This window comes from Tetranychus urticae, chromosome 1, assembly GCF_039701765.1.
Source record: "Tetranychus urticae isolate SD_2017Ah chromosome 1, NJAU_TeUrti_SD_1.0, whole genome shotgun sequence".
Classification (NCBI taxonomy): Eukaryota; Metazoa; Arthropoda; class Arachnida; order Trombidiformes; family Tetranychidae; genus Tetranychus; species Tetranychus urticae.
This window is the reverse complement of record NC_142958.1, coordinates 13090609-13112732: the sequence shown is the minus strand read 5'-3', so window position 1 is coordinate 13112732 and position 22124 is coordinate 13090609. Positions and strand designations below refer to the sequence as shown.

The window sequence follows — 22124 nt, the reverse complement described above, 5'->3', positions numbered from 1 at the left end:
CTTTTCTTTTTCTCTTTCGCAATTGAATTTTATCATTTATCTGATGTATGAAGAGGAAAAGCAATTCAAATTGAATTATGTCCACAAAGCCTTATAATCATCAATTAACTACAATCATCTTTGTCAATTAAGATTTCTGTCTCTCTCTGTTTCACATAAAAATGATGAACATGATGATGATTGATGATTCCATTTGATATAATAATTACATTGCAAACATTTTTCTCCATTATTTTTATCTCTCTTTCATTCCTTCATTACTTTTTCCTTTATTAATTTTTGTTCATCATTGATTTATAATTAAACTGGGCTAAAAACAAGAAGCGAGCGCAAATTCAACTTTTCTCAAATCAGAAAAACTAATTTAATCGTTTAAGTGCAAAAAAATAAATTGTTGTTTAATCAAATTAAGGAAAACAAATTTCCATAGTAACTATGATTAAATGAAGAAACAATTTCAACTTTGAATTCCAAATGTGATACAAAACTGAAAAGACAAGCAACCATTTTGCTGAATTATGTATTTCAATAAAGACACAAGTTGAAACAATTAGAACAAATTTGATTAATTGAATTGAAAATGTCCATTAGCAGTGACACTTCGAATTGACAAGTTTAGAGGTTTCAAGAAAAATCTTATGTTTCGTCTTTATCGATTTATGAATATTCAAATTTTTGTCCAGCTTTAGTGGGCAAAACATGTCAATCCTGAAAAGTCTTCATTTGAATCATTTTCCCATTTTCCTCGAGTTTTTGTTCTCAAGAGAAACTTCTTAAATTAAAAAGAAGAAAAAAAAACTTTTTCCTACCTGGTGAATATTTGAGCCAAATCAATAAGAAAATAGATTCAATTTTCATCAGACTATTCATCATTGGCATCCTTGAATTGACCATTTCCAATCTCGAACCAAGCAAACCTGAAAAGATAAACGATTTTATTAAAATCTCATTTGTCCAAATTGAAATTGAAAAAGTCAATCATAAAGACACATTTAAAGACATTTTAAAAGTAAAAATGAATAAAATTCGTCATTAGATAAACTTTCACTCCCAGTACTAGGATTGTGATAAACTGCATTCCCAGTCAACTAAGTTGCTTTTAAAAGCAAATGACAAAAAATTATCTATAACTAAATTCCCAACCAGAAAATGAATAAAGAAATTTAATGTTGATGCAAAATTTTTCACGTTTTTTGCTCATTTCGACTCAATTTTTACATTCATTAAAGCACAAAAATATCAAAATAACTTTACACAATTTAGATTAGTTGTCATTATGTTTTGTAATTATTTCAATCTTTTTTTCCTTCTTTTCAAAACTCGACTGAAAATTGTTTTTTTTTGCGATTTTTTACTTTTCTTTTGTTTTTTTTTCTGTATTCTTCGTGTTCTGTTGACTGCAGCTTCCCAAACTCATCAAAGTTTATTACAATGTTAATACAAATCAAAAGTATAATGACGCTAATCATGTTAATGTAATAGATTGTTACAGAAGAGGAAAATGTTCAGAATATGAAAATTACTTTTCCTTATCTCTTGTTTTACTTCTGTATTTTGGTGTTCATTTTGTTGATGAAAGAAAAGCTCATTTGGCTTGTAATATTTCATCACAATTAGCATTGAAATGCAATTTTTAATAAACAACAATTTGATTGAGGTTGCTTTAAATGATCCGTGATTCTGGAGGTTGCAAGTTGAAAGCTGTTGACGGAGTTGAGAACAGAACAAGTCTGATTATCACAACTGATTATTGTGATAATAGAGTGTAAATTTACTTCATTTTTTTGTTCCTTCTTTTACTCTTTGTTCGCAATTCGTTTAGTGTTGAAATGTTCAGTTTCGTTGCACCCATAATCACAGTAAATTACATTTTCGTTGCTTAACCATAACTTGCTCTTCGAGATGTTTTCTGTTATTACTTTATTGTTTCCTTTTCTGCATTATGTTCACAATTCCTTGTTGACCTTCTCGCCTCCAAAACTTTATTCAGTCTCTTTTATCAAAGAATTATCTTCATTATCATTTTCATCATTTCCAGTTTTCTTTCATTCTCTTTTTCACAGGCATTAATAAACTGAATTAACTTTCAACATTCACTTGGTTCGTTTCATTTGCGCACTTTTGACTCTTGTACAGATTCAATATCAATACCTACAACTCTTGTCGCTTCTCAACATTCAATGTCATTATTGATGTTTTCTTGTCTTTCAGTATTTCCTTTCATTTGATTATTGCGACTAGATTTTTTTGGTGCATCAAAAGTTTTGTTCAACAACAGAAGAGAATGAAAATGTGAACCGAAAAATCAGTGAGAAATGAAGTTACTAGGCAACTGAAGAGCAAGAAACTCAATTGTTCATTGTTTTGATTTATCCATTTCTACCTTTTCCTTCTTTGAACTATGGATTGTTGAATAATTAGCTTATACTTCAATCCATAAAAAGATATCTTTGTTACCTTCTTGTGACTATCAAATTGCTTTTGTTTATCAAAAAAAATTAAACTTCTCATTTTTCAATGTTTACTCGAAATTTTCATTTAGCATTCTATTCTATTGAGATGCAAAACTTGTTCGGAATCATTAATTTTTGAAAATGTTGAGCAGCATACAAGATTCAACCTTTCTATCAACAAATCGCTTTGAAATAAAAGTATCAACTAATTACGAGTAAGACTCCGTAAGCACGATTATCAGTTTGATTCTGGATTTTTCTTTTTCCCTTTCACTAACGGAGACATAAATCTACTTTTCAAATAAATTCAAATCATTTTCAAGTCATCTTTTTCATAAGTGTATTGACAAGTTTCCTTTTCATCGCTTAGACTTTGGAGTGGATTTAGATACGCCGATAATATTCCAAAATGTTGAACAAAATGCTGATCTATTATGATGTCAGTTTCGCAGAAAAATTGTGGCATATTGTAAGCCATGTGGCGCCATCTGCTTTTCTAATGTTCTAATATGATTCGTTCTTGTGGCGCCATCTAAATTCCCCAATCATAACTTAAGTTTTTTTTGCTACTTGACTTGTATTAGGGTTTCGCAGCGATTTATACAAACAAAGAAAATGAAGGAAAATCGTCTTTGCTTATCTTGACAAGCTGATACATTTGAGAATAAAGTCAACAAGTGACCTAAGAATTTTATTGAATAATGCCTTAAACATGAGCAAACTACATAATCTATTGCAACCTAAATCGTGAACGATTCCCACTTGAACATGATGTAAATGATAATATAATACTTATAGTATTTAGTATTTATTTCTGTCTCATTTGACTTATCAATCTTGACCTACACATAGCACAAGGAATGAGGAGAAAATGGCTGATTCAATTTAACACAAGTTTTAAAAGAAAATTACTAAATAAATAACGATCATTATTAACTATTAATTTTAAACTGCGACAGGGATCTCACTAATGTAACTTTTGATGCCCTACCTGAAAAAGGCAATTATTTTGCAGAAAAAAATTCTCTATTTCCTGTCAACTGATCATTTCGATCTTCAGTTAAACCTTCGTCCATTCCGTGATCGTAAGAGATAGTAATCTGAAACTTATTTATCGATAAAAGTGGTTGGCACATATCAACTATCGAACACTTTTTTCAATTCAACAGTTCTCTTGGTTTTGGCACTTTGAGCCTTAATATCATCATTAGTACAGGGCTATTCAGCTACTTAGTAAGATATTAAACGTCAATGAGTCGGGAACCAGACATGCTATAGGTCAGGGAATCAAATATTGTGATTTGGCAGACATATTTTTATTTGAAAACAGAGTCATTTTTGAAAATCGATCCAGATTATGTTAGAGATCATTGAGTTCAAAACATATTTTTTCAAGTCAAATAATCGCACCCATCAAGTTTCGTTAGGTTGTCATAAGTGTTCGAGAGTTATTCACATTCAGTCGGTAACTCACAGGTCGAGTAATGAGCGTTTATCATCGATAAATTAGCTGAAATGCCCTGTGTAGAGCAAATTGGCTTAATACTGATTTCTGCTTAAGGGAATATTCTTACTTTTCGTTTTACTCTGGATTCATAAGATTATTGGTTATACACTAAATTGGTTATCTTTCGAGCTTAAAAATTTCTCTACTACTGTGTATTAAGGTTTCTTTAATGTTGTATATTGTTATAACTTCTCGATAATGATTATGTTATAATAGTTGCATCTACAAAGTTGACAATTGGTTTACTTTAAACACTTTGAAGCTCTTGAACTTTCAAGTTGTTTAGATTGTAAAGCGTCTCAAATTGGATGACAAAAAGGTTGCTCAGAAATTGTTTTCCAACCAAAATCTCACTTTTCCTCCTAATTTTCTTCATTCACAGCCACTTAATTTGAGTTGACATCTTGAAACAATCTGAATAAGAGTGACAAATAATGTTCAACAGTGCAGTTCATTGACAAGGTAAAGATGAGTCTAAAGTCAAAACAAAAGAAGAGCAAAAAACAAAGAACGAAATTCAAGTCAATAATTGTAATCGCTGGCTGCCATTCAAGGTTCAACGATTTTCATCTTATTTACTTTCATCTGGAATCCAATGGATTTTTGTCGATTATTTTCATCTACTGTTGAGAGTGAACTTGGCAAAAAAAACGAAACCTTTTCAGATTGAAATATAAGAAAGACCAACTGATGAAAGGTTGAAGACAAAGTGTCAACAGTTTGATAAAGCAGACAAATGTTGAGCCTTTTGTAATCAATAATCGCAGTGCGAGCAAGAGTAACACTGTTTGCTCACAATTTCAAAAATCCAAGTTGAAGTGATACATTGGCATGAGATATTTATGGAAAACATGATTCATTCCTGTCAGTAGAGACAAAATGTTGAAAAACTATCGAAAGGAAAAAGAAATGATAAAACTAGTTCCACGCATGATTAAACTATCACTCAACATCGAATGGTAAAAAAGCAAAGTTCAATTACAGATCAATCACGAAAAGTCTTTTACTTATCGCGATTATTTCAACAAACTTTCACTTTTCCCAATGAAAAAGCAATTTATCATTGAATCGAGTTGAATCGTAATTGTTTTTCAGTGAAATTCATCTCTAAATGCTGTCATTATTTTCTCATTTTTACAGATTTCTTTCAATTGATTCATTTCAATTTCATCTTAACTCTACTTTACATTTACTTTAGCGATTGTCCAATTTTGGTTAAGATTTGGTCCAAATTCATGTCGAAATTTCATGAACAAATAAAATTGAATTTTTCGATTTTTTCAACTTATTTATTCTTGCTTTCAATATGAAGAAGATTATGAGAATTGATAAATGATAATCAGCTGTGGATGAAGAAAAAAAAAGATGCAAATTTATCTATTTTTTGCAGTTTGTTGTTTTGGTTGAATTGAGTTTCCTGAACAACTGAAGCTATTCGTCGAATTAAATTGTACAGTTCAACAAACATCAACATTGCAGTGAAAAGAAAAGGTTGAATGTAAACAGACAAAAGGAAAAGGGAAAAGTTCATTTCTATCAGAAAAACTTGAACAAGGCTAAACAGTGTTTACAGTGAGTCTGTTGATGATGATCATGTAAGATTCATCAGTCTTAATTATGATTATGCCGATGCAAGGAATATTTTGTCCAACTTTTGTTCATTTTTTGTGCAAAGAAATCAAAAGTTTAGAGAGCAAAAAACTATTCCAAAACAAGAAAATTTATTCGACTTGAAATTTATTTACTCCCATTTCAAGTAAACTTTACTTTGCATATTCCTTTACATTGCACTCGTTTTCACACACAACTTTGATGGAAATTCATGAAACCGTAAATCTCCAGTTTAAACTCAACTTTTACACTTTTGTCAACATTTCAAAAGCAAAAAACACTTTCATCGCCTTTAAACGATTCCCAAAGTTTCTGTGAAAACTCAAGTTTAAGCAAAATTAATCTCCACAAAATCGAATTGGAAAGAAAAAAGGATTTTTCGCTGTCATTGGTTTCAAAGTTTTGCATTCGAAATCTTTCAATTGACCAATTTTCCAGTAGAAATGCAAAAATCTTTTTTGTCTCAAATCATCATTTTGCTTGTTTCATGTTCAATTTGAAATTTGTTGAACTTCGAAGTTGACGAAACATGAGCAAAAAAGGTTGAAAAGGCTAAACAAGTTCTAGCTATTATCATTAAAGACTGTAAATATTTCGATAACTTCAGGTTTCATGTTGACTTATGATCATGAATAAGGTTTCATGGAAAGTTAGGGAAGAAAAAGTCACGTAAAAACAATGAGACGAGTTTATGATATTCATTTACTTTTGATAAACAAAAAAGAGTAAAGAATCTTGATAATGATGGAAAAAGTGGAAAGCATGAAAAGACAATTTTTTTATTCATTTTTTATCAATTGATTTACCGATCATTTTTGACTCTTTTTTTTGCTTGTATTCTTTGGGGTAAAAAAAAGTTGTCAGAATGTTCATGAAAATGTACCGAAAATGAGAGTAAAATGGTTCAACATGGGATAAAGATGGAAACATTTTGATAATGGAAATTTTCTTTTTCATTATCTTTACAAGCTTGCAAGTAGTGTCGAGATACATTTCATCAGTATTGAACGGAAATCGATTTATCCTGAATCAATTTCTCATAAAGATTTGACAAACTTTTTTATGTTTGGCTTTTTTACTTTTGCTTTTTCTCTTCAATCTTTTTCGTCGCTAAAGCAATACATTTTTAAAGATGAAAAGGTCAATGGATGAGCTTTGTTAGTGAAATGTTTTTTCATTTTTTTCGGCTCATTTCGAGTTGCAGTTGAAGGTGTAAATATGACTTGGATAAAGATGATGGACATTGATGAGACAAGATTCAACATTTAAACATAATGGCATTACAAGGGAATTTGAGGAAAATGCTTTTAAACTCGTTTCTTATCCTCTTTATGACCAAATTGCATTGTTTTCATGCTTAGAGTTTTTCTTGACTTAACTACCTTCGATTTCTTAAAGCATCTATTTTAGTTTCACAGAAAATTTCATGCTGAAATCTCTACTTGGTATTGACTATTGAAAAGAAAAATTGTCGATAATCGAGATTTTCGGAAAGACCAATTTCGAGTTTGATAGCCTTGATTAGTTTACAACTCAGAGCTTCATTGTAAGTAAGGTTCGTTTAATAATTTGATGGCTTTTTAAGTTACTCCCCAAAAGTCGGAAATGATTGAATTTTTTGACCAACATGATTTGATTTTATGAAACTGACCAATCTTGAAAAAATATTTAATAATTTTCATTTTCTTCTTGGATTGACTACCTCATGAAATGCGTAATTACGGTCGATTTTGGGAAATCTTTCGCACCGTTTCGGTTCGATATTGTTTTTGTTCAATTTGCTGATTTACTTTTCTTGAGGAAAAATTTCGTCGATTTTTCACATCGTAAGTTGAAACTTGACTTTTGTAATTCTATTGATGATATGAAAAATCGGTGATTATTTTATTTCTGTTTCGTGATTTCATGCTGACAATAAAATTTGCTTTGGAATAAGTCTAAAAATAAAAGTTTGAATTTTTCGGTTCTCAATGAATTCTCTCTCTTTGGATTCAAAGTCTTGGTTCCTGTGAGCTTTGCGATTGTAAATGACTGTAAGCTGACATTGCCATAAATGAATGTAGTTTCTGAATAAAATTTAATAACCCAGATGATTAAGTAGATCCAAACTGATTGCTCAGATGAAAATAGGAAAGAAGAAAAACAAAAGGTCTGATTTAAAAGATAAACATGGTAATCATATTTACGCAGGGAATAACTAATACCATGTATTGGAATGTACATGGAATAGTATACAATAGCAAAAATAATAATGTTCATCATCATCGTGATGATCGTCATTCCTCATGATCCAATCTAAATTGGTTCAATTTATTGGATCCTGCAGTTGCTGTGATCAGAATATTGAATGCTCAAAGAAGCAGATAAAACTGTTCTTTATCTTTAATAAGTGTCCTTCTTTCATCGAGTCAAAGGTAGAAACTGTTCTTAAACAACTGACTAACTTGTTTAGCTTAAATTGTATTTGCTTTTAGTCTAAACATTAACTAAGGCCAAGGCTAAGACTCAACTCTTGAGATGAACTGATCAACTCCAATAAGGAAGGTCAAAAAGTTGCACATCTCTATACATGCATTTATTACAATCATGATATAATAACAATAAAAACAATACCTTAACCATGAGAAAAGAATCATGTTAATAGAGCAAGGAATAAATTTTCATTTCACTTTCTTTTTCTTTTACCAAGAGGTGGACTTTTGTTATTCAAGAGGAGGATTCAGTTCATTAGGTGACTCTAATTGAACGCTTAATACATGCTCTTTTACTGGACACGGAGAAAAGATATTCTGAGAGGTAAATCCAATTAGAGTCAATTTCTTAAAACGTCCTGTTTCATTTCTATTTTTTCTTTTTGCTCTTTGCTAATCTTTGTCATGGTGAATAACAAAGAATTTTAACAAAATTGATTCAACTTTTATATATCATGATCAAACTGATTTCTGTCAAAAAAAACTACTGAAATATGCCTATGTTCGGACAAAATCAACAGATAAAAGATGTCACAGAATTCACTTTATTCAAAGAAATAGGATGTAAATCTGAATGATTTTCTTGTATTTTTTTAAAGATTCAGAATTTTCAGTCAAAATCTCTAATTTGGACATTATTAATAAAAGTCCATTAGCATTGTACAGTATCACAAATTTTAACGGACTTTTTTTTATTTAACGCCTTCATGCAGGCATAACTCACAAACGATTAGTGTTAAAGACCTCAGACTTTAACCATTAGCTTATGCAGATTGAAGAATCACAAGTTCGCTCAAAAGGAATTCAACGCCAATCTCTAACAAGTAACTTCAGTTTCCCGATAATCTTCCTTAAAACCAATAAAATTTTTATATCTATTATTATAAAATATGACACTTGATCTGGGGCGTCATGCTGGGAGTAAGGTGTAGAGATAAATGAATTTTTCCGAAATGCGATTGAATAACTTGATGATATGGAATCACTCATATCCTTTAGCCAGTATGCGTTATACTGGGTGTCATGAAGTATTTCCACATCTAGACGTTTGTAACTTTTAAACCAGTTGCCAAAAAACTTTAAAATATACACTATTCGAAAGAAAATTGAGCAAGTTTTTCTTAGTCAACATTTGGAAATTTCGCTTCTCGCGGACCATGATATGAAAACTTGTCAAAGTCGAAAAAGTGGCACATTTTGTTGCATAATTTTTTTTCTTATTTTTAAACAAGCCATACTAACTTTGGTTCATTTTCTTCCTCATGGTTTAATTTTCAGCTCTTTTTTCTGCTGCATTCGTAAGAAATCAAAATCCAAAGTTGAAAAATTTTGCACATTAGATAGCATTGAAAATTTATTAAACTTTAAAAATTCGTTTTTGATAAAGATAATTGAATTTTTACGCGATGAAATTGTCACTTCTGTCAGCTCGATTTTTTGATATTCTAAGCGTTGTTTCAAAATCTGTTTGCATCAATTTCATACTAACGCAGATCGGTTATCTTGTCGTTCCTTCTTCAGTTTCCATCATAACTATCAGTTTTAACTTCACCATGGGCTTTACTGAGCATCAAAAGGCACTTATTTGCACAGAATATGCAATAAACAATTTTGCAATGCGGGCTACACAACGGTCTCTTGATACGAAGTACGGATTCCGTCCTAGCTCTCCCACAATTAGGAGAATTTACGACAATTTCTTAACAAGAGGTGTCGTAGTTTGGGGTCATCTGCAGGAGAAGGTCTTCTCGCGAGATCCTAAACCTCAGACTCTCAGTGAATTGCGGACAGCAATAACTGAAGAGTTTGAGAGGAATCTCCAAGAGATGTCCGCGCATGTCAGCGCAGAGTTCATCGATGCCAGCAATTGATAGCTGCCGCGGGGAGATCCATCAACCACCACGGTGGTAGGTAAATAAAATAAGCACAAAATAAAAAAAATAAAAAATGACAAAAACCCAAAAAAATAAAAAAATCATAAAAATAAGAAAAAAAATAACAAAATCATGAGAAACCAAAAAAAATCGCGCCTAAAAATAAAAAGTTGGGGCTAACCTAACGTAACCTAACCTAACAAGACTTTGTGAAAATGAACAAAAGTTTAGTATGGCTTGTTTAAAAAAATCATGCAACAAAATGTGCCACTTTTGCGACTTTGACGAGTTTTCATATCATGGTCCGCGATAAGCGAAATTTCCAAATGTTGACTAAGAAAAACTTGCTCATTTTTTCTTTCTTGCTCGATGCTTGCAGCATGGTCTTTGCAGAGAATTTTCAAATGCTGACTGACGCAACATTGATAAATATTATTAGTAAATTACAAACACGTGACACAGAAAACTCGTTTGAAACAACAAAAATGAATCAAAAATCATGCATGAACCTTTGCACTCTGATTTCATGTTCATGCTAACAACCACAAATAATTACAATACTGTTTAAACAGATCAAAGCCATAAGTGCCCTACAACCATCATTCTCTACACCGAAAAGGGATGTTAACAATAATTATTGATTCGAGCTAAAATTGACATTGGAAGTTATTCGGTTAATATTAGTCGCATGTTTATAGCTCATGATGGCCAAAGGATAAAAGTGGTTCCATATAATTCAGTTGATCCGTTGACTTTATCAAAAATTCATTTATCTTTCCCATGGTAAGAGTTATGTGACCAACATGTACACATCTGAAAAATTCTTCGTTTTAGAAAATGACCTTCCAACGACAATTAAAGGTAAAATAAAGAATCGACCTTGAGTGACCTTGAACCATGAAGACATGCATGCATTGCTGTTCGTAAAGGATAATTGTTTAATTCGGGCAACAAATCCCTCTACATTACCAGGTAGCGTAAGCTGAAGCCATGAAAGGGCAGTGAACTGGTCGAAAAGAACTAGTCCGTAAAATAAATTCACCTGCGAGTGCCTTTGCAAGATGTATTAGTCAAAAGTGGCTTAGCCAGAGTAGCGATACTCCAGTTGCGGGCTCAAATTGAATTTTCGTTTTTCTTTTCTTTTTATTCAAATTTTATTAATTTTACATTGTGAAAAATTTTCACATTAAAAAGGTATAGTGTACCAGTAAAGTAATAATGGTATTATGATTATACCAGCAATCGCTCAGAAGCGGATTGTCTTTAAAATACCAACGCGGCAATAAAACGAACTTTACGGCTTCATATTTCTTAATCGCCTATGACAATATACAAAAAAGCTATCTCAAACATCAGTCATTGCTTGGAATTCACATTGCATTTACAATCGGTTCGGACTTCGGTTTAATCAAATCTGTGTGGGCATAAAAGTTATTTGCGAAAATACGCTAAATGACACTTGCGGCACTTGGTACAAGAATTACTATACGGTGCAATGAATTGTTGACAAAAATCTCCGATATTATCCGTCTTTGATTCGGATTTGATGCCAGCAGTTTGAAGATGTGAGTATTAGTTGCATATCAGTTAGAACAGTATGTGCGATTCTAACAGAATAACTATGATCAGTGATCACCTTAGTAAATTACATATAGACGACAATTATGATGATGAATAATGAATATTCCGCCGAAATTTTCGTCCTTTTAATTCAAAATCGATCAATCTTTAACTTGAATCTTAAAAAACGACAGCAAATTGGAGTAAAATAAAAGTCTTCGTTTCTTCCTTTCGTCTTTCACCAAACAGTTTCCTCATCCTAAGAATAATATCCATCATTAAGATTGATTGTCTTTTTATTATTCTTACATAAAAAGAAAAGTAAACATTTTCTCTCTTTTAACCTTCTTCACCATTTTTTTCTGCTCAATTTGTATCTTTTTCCTCTCTCCAATTGAAAGGCCATTTCGATTTTTATTAACCATTTCCGTCTTTAACTCTACAAAGTCCAGTTGTTCAATCTTTACAAGTTTCAAGAATCTATTAAACTTTGCCTTTTCTCATTCATCCATCCATTCTGAATCAACTTCCGTTTGAATAATATATAAGCAATAAGAAAAGGTTACTTGTTAGCAGCATTTCAACCACATTTGTAGGTCAACAAATAATGGTTTGGGACAAAATAACTCCACGGAAATGGAATGTACTTTTTGAGGTAAAGAGCAAAGTTTCCCAAAATTGCTAAGAATCTTTGCTTTCAATGAGAAAGAGAAAAAATACCTCAAAATTTCTTCTCATCTTTAGCAAAAGATGGAGCTAGTTATTGTCATGAAACAAATTCATTTGAAAAACATTTCAAAGAATATTTTCATTGGAATTTGTTGGGAACAAAGTCAATTGAAGAGTAAATATTATATACTAACGAGAAGAAAAAGAAAGAGTAAAAAGATTGAAGGCAAAGTTTCAATCTAATTGAATCACAATTCAATTCATGAAGGTTGAGAAACGGAGGAAAAAGAAGAAGCAAAAAATGTCTGAAAAAAAGTTAAATAAATAACAGGCTTACTTGACCACTTCATTTATCCATTAATGTTGTCAATCCTTTTCATCTTCAACTTTATTACTTTTATTATTGATATTATCTATTATTCAATATATCTTATTCAACATTCTTGTTTACCTTTGGGCAAACTTAAGTTGTAATCGCTTTAGGATATTTTTACCATTATTATTATTCTTTACTCATATTTTCTAGTGAATGTAAGAGAAGAGAATAGAATCGGAAAAAGAAAAAAGTAAAGAAAAAGACTGTGATTTTCATTTCAATTCAACGATAATTTGGATGAGCGAAAGAATACTTGATTTTCCAAATTTTTCACACATTTTTTCGCTGTCAAGCATCGATATAAGGCAATGAAAGATGAAAAATGATATCGGATTGTAAATCCATTGATGTCGCACACATAAATGAACGATATTGAGAAATGGTCAAAACGAAACTTTACTAATAAAGCTTTCATGATTGACAAAATATGTTCATGTTCAGTGATTAATATCTTATCTCGATTATGAACTAACATCATAAAGCTGAGTTATATCACTTGAGGCTACCATAATAGGTTATCATGTAAGTGTAACAGACTGGTGATTGCTCTAATGTACAACATCAAAACTAAAAGTGGTCTTTGGTTTAGTATTGAAATGAAGTTAAAGTAGAATCGTAAAAGTTTGAGAAAAGATTGCCGAAACAATCGGCCAAAGACTGAGTCTTTTAGTAAATGTAAATTCGAATGAGCATTCCGTGTTTTTCATCAAATTGAATCTTCTAACCTTGATTTATTCGTGAATCAATTTGGACGAAAATCTTAGATTTGCAAATTCAATGATTACTCAATAAATGTTGTGAACATGACATTCATTAATAACTGTCTATTGGTAGCAAAATCCAAATCCCAGGTTACAAACGTTTTCCCAATAATGTAACAGTTTTGTTTCATTCAACATCCAAACCTTGAATCAAACTTGATCCACATTTTCATTAACAACTTTAATATTGTTCACTTTAACGTCATCAGATTGATTCATGATCAGTAGAGGCGAGTCTATCTATTGTCATCAAATGTTTCACCTTTCAATTGACTCGACAAAGAGTTTCAAATGTCACTTGATAAACATTGAGAGTAAAGAGCATGAAATTACTAGAATAGCAGCAAGAAATCGTCTAAATAAAACAAAGCTAAATGATTCGAAAAATGGAAAATTTTGTTCGAATGAAGTTGAAACTCGATTATGAAATAATTCCAATTCCATGAATAATTCAATTTTTTCTTCTTTTCTTGTTTTTCTTATTCTATCATCTCTTGGTTAATGATTGTTATTAAGTACATACAATCGCTTGTTAGTGTCTCTTGAAACTCATTTTTTTATTGTTAATCTTGTTTAATGAACAATATTTCTTCAATTCCAGGAAGAAAAGACTTTACTCTTAATTTTGCAAAAGTCAATGTCATGTGAAGCATTTTCGAGCTAAAACTTTTTTCTTGAAATAATGACAACGCTCAATCGAGTCAACTCTTTTTAAAGAAACATTTGTTTTTCGTTCTTACTTTTTACTTTGCACAAAATTGCTTACCTTTCTTACCTTAACCCTGAAAAGTTGATGAATTTACTCAAAGGATTGGTAACAATAATTTATTATTTTAATATTATCTGATATATTTTACTTGATAAATAGACAAGATTCAATAAACGGGCAACAGTAAAAGGTAAAGGAAAAAAGGTTGATTTTTTTCGAGTTTACCTTTTCTGTTTTTGATATTGTTTGCTCAAGACAATCTATTACCATTGTCACTTGAAATGATGAGCAACAAAACACGAAATTGTTTTTTTTTCGTTTCCCCATTTTCTGGTTACATTTCTGTTTTTTTCTATTCGCTTCAACCAATCTCTTTCACTCCATGAATGTGAACAAATATCTAATGATAAATGAATAAACTTGAAACTTCTGTGTGCAATTTGGTATCGAAGACTAACTCTATCAAAAAAAGCTTCGATTGAATACAAGACATTGCAAGATATGTTAGACTAATGAATAAAAAAATGACAATAAATGACTTTCATTAATTTCACAAATCGAAACTGTTTGCGGGGGAACTTCAAGGATTTTTAGTCTAATATCTCAATAGATGTGATCAGAATTCAATATTGGCTCATTGTGGGTGCAGTTGTCTCTGCATTTTAGAAAAACTCAAGAAATCATTTTCTCATCTGTTAGCTTCTAAAATTCTGAAAACTCGCATGAAAAATTGAGCAAATCGAACGAAATCTCGACCATTAAAAACTCAAACGCAATGGTTTAATACTGGACTTGATGGATTTAATGATGAAATATTGTTCGAGACTTTATTCCATTCTGAAGTTGAAGTTGACCAATGAATTTACCAAGTTTTGATTTCAGGAATTTCGAATTCGAATTGCAGAGTACATTCATAATTTTTGGGAAAAATTTTATAATTCGGTATTTGTTTCATCAAACCGAATTAGCAAGCAATCAAATTTTCTTGAGCTAATTGATTCGACATACTGCTTCAGTTATCAATTTCCTTGAAAACTCCAACTGCCTTGGAGTTATCACTTTGTACTCCCTGTTCACTCCCTGCATACAGTATGCATATCGTCAGCGATAAAAGCTGAAGAAATCTTAAGAATAATGAGATTTTTTTAATCATTCAAGTTTCATTATTAATCTAATTAGTTAACTGATTCATTGTTAATAACGTCAAAAGCAAATAATAGACGGCAATTCCTTCCCCGCTAATTTTCTAATTATCTTTGTTGAAACAATTTCTTTACTTTGTATAATTATCATTGTTGAATGAACATTGATTATTCAAAAAGTGATTCATCTTAAATGTTTGCAGTAAAAAGCAAAGAAAAGAATCAACTCGAGTAATTAACATTACACCTTCAATCCATTGTTGCATAGCTTTTATTATCTCATATTTCATCAACTCTATAAGTCGAACGAAACAATTTGCGAGAGAAAAAAATTCAAGACTCGATTCATGATTGATTTGATCATTTGGGCAACAAATTTACGATTCAACATGAAACGATTACAAGTTAGAGAAGAGATTGAAATGAGAGAAAATTGAATAAAAGAAACTCATTGATTAGTGAAATTACAGCGTACTTTTCACCATGCTTATCGTCGATCTACATTCGATGAAAACCAACATTCGTTTGAATAGCAAGTCTAATGCTTTTTATTGTGTTCATTATTATCATTATTATTATGAGATAATCTATTTGTACAAGGATATAAATAAGCTTGGATTTTTCATGCAATCATCTGAAAAAGAGAGAGAAAGAGAAATAGAAGAGAATAATCTTGCAAGATTGCCAATCATGAGACTGGAAATGATGGAAATGGACTCTTGGATGAGAATAGAAATCAAATCAAAGTTGGAAGAAAGTAAAAGAATTTGAGTAACAAGAAAAAAGAAGCAGAAAAATATCATTATCATCATCATCTGAGGAAATAATAAAATGAAAGCAATAATAATGATAAAACTGTATTCTGTATCAACAACAAAAAAAGTAAAGGTTGACAGGTTATTTTTTGTCAGACTTTTCTTTCCATGCTAATAGTCAAACCATTGGTTTGTCTTTTGTTTTTTTCTTCGTCTTTTCATTCTTTTCCTTTTTGTTCTTGTGTTTTCTGATGTTCAGTTATTTCAGACTCGACAGACAAAAAGATAATGCGAAAATCAGAAACATTTTTCACTCCAACATTTCTGACCCTTCGTCCATGACGAATAGTTTTCTTCGAAATTTCAAGCTTCCATACCAATTCAATTTTCTTTCATCGTTTGCTTGAAAGCATTTCTCCAAAATATCGACGGAATTGCAAAAATCTTTAAGAGACTTTTGTTCCAAAAACGATTCTCAAACCAAAGTCACCGAAGTTTATTTTCACTTTTTCATGCGAATTCATTTTTCTGTGAAAACTCGTTTTTTCCAAGTTTAGAATCGAATCCATTTTTGAATTTTCGTGATTCCAATTAATTATTCTGATCAGTTATCCATCATTATCTCACGAATGTCTACTTCAGTCATTTGGTGGACTATTTTGAGAACACAATTAAACGAATCTCTTTGATTTGATTTGCAAATATTGACATAATTGTATTTGCATTAAGCAATTAAGCTCAACTTTGCCGACTATTCATTCGATTGTAATAATCAAGCAACAAATGAACTATTAAAAAGGATTAAAAGACTCTTTGCCACATAATCTCAGTGCGCTTATTGGAAAAGTTTGTTGAAATATTGCTTTAGAACAATTATTTTCTATTTTTTGGACGTTATCCTCTAAGCAGTCTTAATCTTGTCAATTTCGAGTGAAAAAGCGCAGTTGGCTTCATGAGTTGAGTAGAAATGATGAACTGAATGAGAAAAGTGTACAAGTTGAGAGTGAAATAAGAAATGGTTGCAATAATGATGATGAAGGAAGTAAACATGGGTAAGTTGCAATGAGTTTTAGAAAAGAGTAAATAGTCAACGAAGAAAAAAAATGGAAAAAAATTTCTTTTTCTCATCATCATGCATTATCTACAGCAAAGAGCAAAATGTTTACGATTTTCATCTCTTTCTCAGTCTGTCTCCATCCTCATCGCTCTGCAACTCATCATTTCGATTTCTTTTCATCTTCTCAATACATCTTGAACACTTGCACACAAACGGATGAAAATTAGCAACAAAAACATCTCAACTTTCGTTGAAAAAATCGATTATTTATGCTTTCCTTTCAGCCTTTTGAACATTAACTTTGTCATTGTCTTGACAAAATCTGAATCATTAATCAAAATCCAAACTCTCGACTCTTTTCAATTGAAATTGAAAGTCAACCAATTTGTGTTGGAAAAATTCGTCAACACCAGAAATGCAAAACTTCGAATGCACAGAAAACAAATACTGAATATAAACTTGAAATGGCAAAACAAGGAAATTCATTTCCATTTTCATTTGGAAAATTTCGCTCTTCTCACACGTTCTCATTATAAAAGTGTGGCAAGATATTGAATCAATTTAAGCTCAACAGTATTGACATGAATTTATCATCTTTTTCCTTTCATCAAACATCAGGCAAACTTTTCATTCCGTTTTCTGGGTGTGAAAAGAGAAGGAAAAATATTGAACTCTTTTCTCTTTCCCTGATTGATTCACTTGAATTTGTCAATGTCTCAACTTTAACAGCCCATGGTTTCCGTTTTGTGCCTCCAATCCTCAACTCATCTTCATCAGTCTAATTCTCATTCTCATCATTTTCCTTTCCACCCTCATTCCCTGCAATTCAAGAGTAAACTCAATTTTTTCTTTCTCTTTCTGTGCTAATATCAGAACATTGGAAATCTCATGAAACGCCATTGAATCATTTTTTCTCGACTTTTTATTCTTTTAGAATCTCGATGAAAATTGTATCAACTAAAGGTAATGAATCAAAATTGAAGTTATAAGCGCTCGAAACAACTTCAGAGTAAACAGAAAAAATCAAAGTCGCTGTTAAATTGCTTGTTAATGCACCAAGTGAAACAATAACAGTTACAATTGGTTCAACAGCTTATCCGTCGAGTATTATTTTTAATCTAATTAATGTTCAACTTGCAAGATCTTAATCACTCAACATGTCAACAGCTTATAGAGATTACACTATAAGTTGACTTTTTTTTCGTCGTCTCCCTGTTTTTGCATCATTCCCAGTTCACTTTCAATATCATGATCAAATAACTTTTAATTAGTCAAAGTGAAACTTCAATTAGTTTGAACCATCTTAACGAGAAAACAATTTGCCAAGTAAAATGGAAAGTTGAATAGTGGAGAGAAAAAAAACGAAACCATTTTCCTTTCCTTTTCAGACTCGAATCGTAATGTTGTCTGTCGACATTTTCCTAATCTTAATAGAAACTTTTTTTTCGCTCGTTTCCATGAAAAGATGATTAATGGAAATGAAATGAGTTGATGATGGAATGAAAAGAAATCATTTTGGTTGCAACATTTTTTTCAGACTCTTGAGCAGTCTTTTCAATGCAAACATTTCAGGCAAAAAATGCTTTCGCCTTCAAAATCTTAAACTTTTGCCGTTCCATTTTTCATTTTTTCTGTGAAAACAAAAAACTTGGTTCAATGAATTTTCATGCATTTTTTGCTGTCCTCTTTAATGGTAAAGACTTTTCATTTAGTTGAAATCATTTCAACAATGAATCTTCTTTCAAGTCTATTTACATTCTCAACTATTCTTGTCTTTAAACAGTTTATAGTTGTGACTTTTTTGTAGAAACCATCTTTGGCTTCGTTTGGAACACAAAATTCATCCTAATCTAAATATTTGAAATAGCGAATTCCAATGAAAAACTTGAAAAACTAACATTAGCCATACGACTCTACTTCGACTTCGCTGTCTTGCATTTTGTCAGAATTCGGAAATTTCGATTTACTCGGAAAATCTTTGTTTTGAAACAATCAGATTGGATTGCAAACGAAAAGTTTTTGAATAATTTTGTGTCAAATCGATTTTTTTCGATAAAAAAATAGAGTCAACAATTTGTCAGCTTTTTTATGTTTTTGATGAATTACATGCTTGAGATTAGTTTTGCTGTAAAAGAAAATAATTTTTTTTCTTGATCAATAACCCAGATATAATACAACTAAAACGTATAAAACTATCCATAATTGAGACAAGCCTTTACAATACTTAATTGGATAAAATTGCTGATCTCGAATCTAGTTCACTGTTTACTTAAAACTTTGCAAGTTTCATAGCTTCAATCCCTTCAGAAATCAACTTGGAGTGAGAAGGCAAAACTTATAAGTTTTATCAATCCCAATGATGAGTCCCATTCCATGGTTTCATGTAACTAATTACATATCAATGTATTGACAATAAAAGAGTTCGTATTATTTCCTGGCGATTTCATTCCATTGAACCAACTATTATTTAGTGGATGTGAACTTCGGTAAAGTTGAAATATTTTTCATTCTCAAAATCTTGAAATCTCCATATTTTTTATGATTTTCCTAGTGATAATGGGAAGCAATGACTGACCATTTTGTAGGTCATTTATTTTCACCAATTTTCTTTTTACATACAAAAAAGAATAACTTCGAGGATAAAATTTTGTCCATTGCAAGTGTTTTTATGGCCTTTTATTGTCACCATTTGTGTGTTGACATTTTAATGTTGAATTTCTTTTTTCTTCTTCTTCCCTTTCTTGCAACCTTTTCCTGTTTCTGAAATTATCACCATGAATTTGGATGGCATTGGAATCGGAATAAAGTGTGTGAATGGCCATTATAGTGGATTCATTGTAACAGAAGCAAAAAGTCAGATAATTTGCAATAAAAATATTTTTTACTTTTCCTTTCCAACTGAAACCTTTTCAAATGTGAACCAATAACTTGATCTTAGAGCATAAAAAAGCATAACTCATCTCAATAAAAAAAATGTAGAATCAAAGTTGTTTGAAGAAAGGATAAACAAAGAGAGAAACAAGATTCTCATGAATAAAGGCTCAGAATTTGTTGAAAAAAAAGATTATGTAATTGGATTAATTGGCTGATAACAATAAGTAGGATAAAAATGTGAATACAAGAGCAAAGGATAATGTAAATACGAAGACATTGAATGGTCAAAACAGCAAAAAACATTTCTCATTCTTCCATCTTGACAGATCTCGAGTCCAAAATTTCAAGTCAATTGACTATCTTTCATGATCCAACTCACCTCTGAACCAAAGTGAAAATAGAGAACAAAATGTTTTTTCTTTTTCGATATTTTCGTGTATTCGAATATACACTTGTTTCTTTTCCTTTCTTCAAATTCTTTCTTTTATTATCTCATCAATATCGAGTAATCTATTGTCATCTTTTATTTCAATTATATCGACAATACTTTGCTCTCTTCTTTCATTAGATTATTATTCTCATCTGATTTTGTTCTTTTCTTTTTCCAACCAATATCTTAATATTTGGAACATTTTCTTCAACTCTTTCGACTTTCGTTTTACTGTATCCATTTGAATTATTAAAGTTGACACAAAATCATCATCAACCCTGAAGCACAAAACAAAGAGTATATTATCCAAGAAATGTTGAAATTACAAAATTCTTGTTCTTTCAACGCTGTTATCCTTTTATCGGATGAAAGAGTAAAATATCTCGACTGGGAAATGAATTTTTATCAAAATGGAAATGAATTTCATTAGATTAATTTGGCGAATAAGAAAATTGAATCTCAAAATTCACTTTTTCCTAAACAGAAAATCTTTCATTTCTCTCGACTTACCTTATCAATCGAGACTTTAGTGGTTTGATAATTGTTCAAGTATGTTTCATCGAGTTTTCCTCATGATTGACATTATTTCCATTCCTTTTAATTACCTGAAAAGAAAAGGGAAAAATTGTTGAAATTCGAGTTTCCAGATTAACAATTTAAATTGATTCGTTTCATGAGCAGATTCACTTCATCAGTTGTTAGTCAAAGTACCGCTTCAGTTGATTTTTTGTTCGTTTAGTAAAAAAATTATTTTCATTCCTTTTCCAAGTGTTGCATTGATGTGCTTAAAGCAACTCCTCATCTTGATAATTAGAGGGTTAATCGTTTCAGTTTAGTTGTTGCTTTTTTTCTCATTGATTCAGTGTTATTAATGAATGTTCTGAAAATGTAATTTTGTTGTAAACTCTTTACCTTTTTTTCATGCTCTCTCTCTCTCTCTATTCTCACAGGTTCAAGTTAACATGCAAAAGATGAAGCTTTTTTTCTTGCTGAACAGAATGATGAATTGCTCCGGAAAAGGATGATTCAATGACACTAGAATGATGAACTAGATTGAATAAGGTTGAATGGAAAGAAAAATGTTTCAATTAAATTGCTCTCTCAAGTTTAATAAACCATGAAAAGTTCAACTAGTTGCTAAGTTAATCTGCAAATGAACAAATTGTTTATTCTCAAGCTGTTTCAACCCGACCAACTTGTCACATTATTAAAGGTTCAATTTAAGACCAATATTTAGTGCATCAACAATGTTTCAAGACTTGCAGTCGAGTCGAGTTCAACTGTCCAAATTGAGACGTTTGTGGTTTAAATTGAGAGAAAAACTTATGAACTTTTTTAAAGGTTTCACTTTATTATCAAGAAAAGTTAAACTTGGCTTTGTTAAGAGTTAATGGTTTAAATAGAGTAAAACTTTAAATCGATTCATTATTGACATTGTTAAGAGTCTCGAGTTTTTTGTTGTTGCTCGACTAAAGTGATAAAAGTGAAAAAATTGAAGTCAAAAGTCGATGAAGAAGTTGAAAGATAAATTACACCTCAAAAATGAGGTAACACTAATGGTAAAGATAATTGCGTGTTGCAACTTTACATTGTTAATGGTCAAATGGGAAAAGCTTTGAAATACATTGAACACTTGACTGGACATGACTTTTTTGTCCATTCAACAAATTGTTCTTAATTTAAGGGAAAATAAATTGCATTTCTCTTTCCCTGATTCACGCACAATAAAGTTAATTTACATTCAAGTTTTTCATTTAGTAGTTAGTCTTCATTCCTTGCAATAAAAGATGAAAATTTACTAAGCAAATGAAAGTGACTTTGAATAATGTTTAGAAGCCTCTAAAGTCCACTGAAAAGAAGCGTTTCTGGCGAGGT

The 22124-nt window shown here is 30.9% G+C and overlaps 1 protein-coding gene across 2 annotated transcripts in view; it reads right to left on the bottom strand.

The window, feature by feature from the left end:
* Positions 1-22124, bottom strand: part of LOC107361387 (protein turtle-like) — a 163946-nt gene that overhangs the window by 82165 nt on the left and 59657 nt on the right. For both annotated transcript variants that reach the window (XM_089266835.1, XM_015928210.3), the window contains exons 4-5: positions 20760-20854; positions 810-917 (exon numbers count right to left, since the gene is read on the bottom strand). In XM_089266835.1, coding sequence (XP_089122961.1) covers positions 810-894 — 85 coding nt within the window. In that variant the 5' untranslated portion in view covers positions 895-917; positions 20760-20854. The remainder of the gene's footprint in view (positions 1-809; positions 918-20759; positions 20855-22124) is intronic.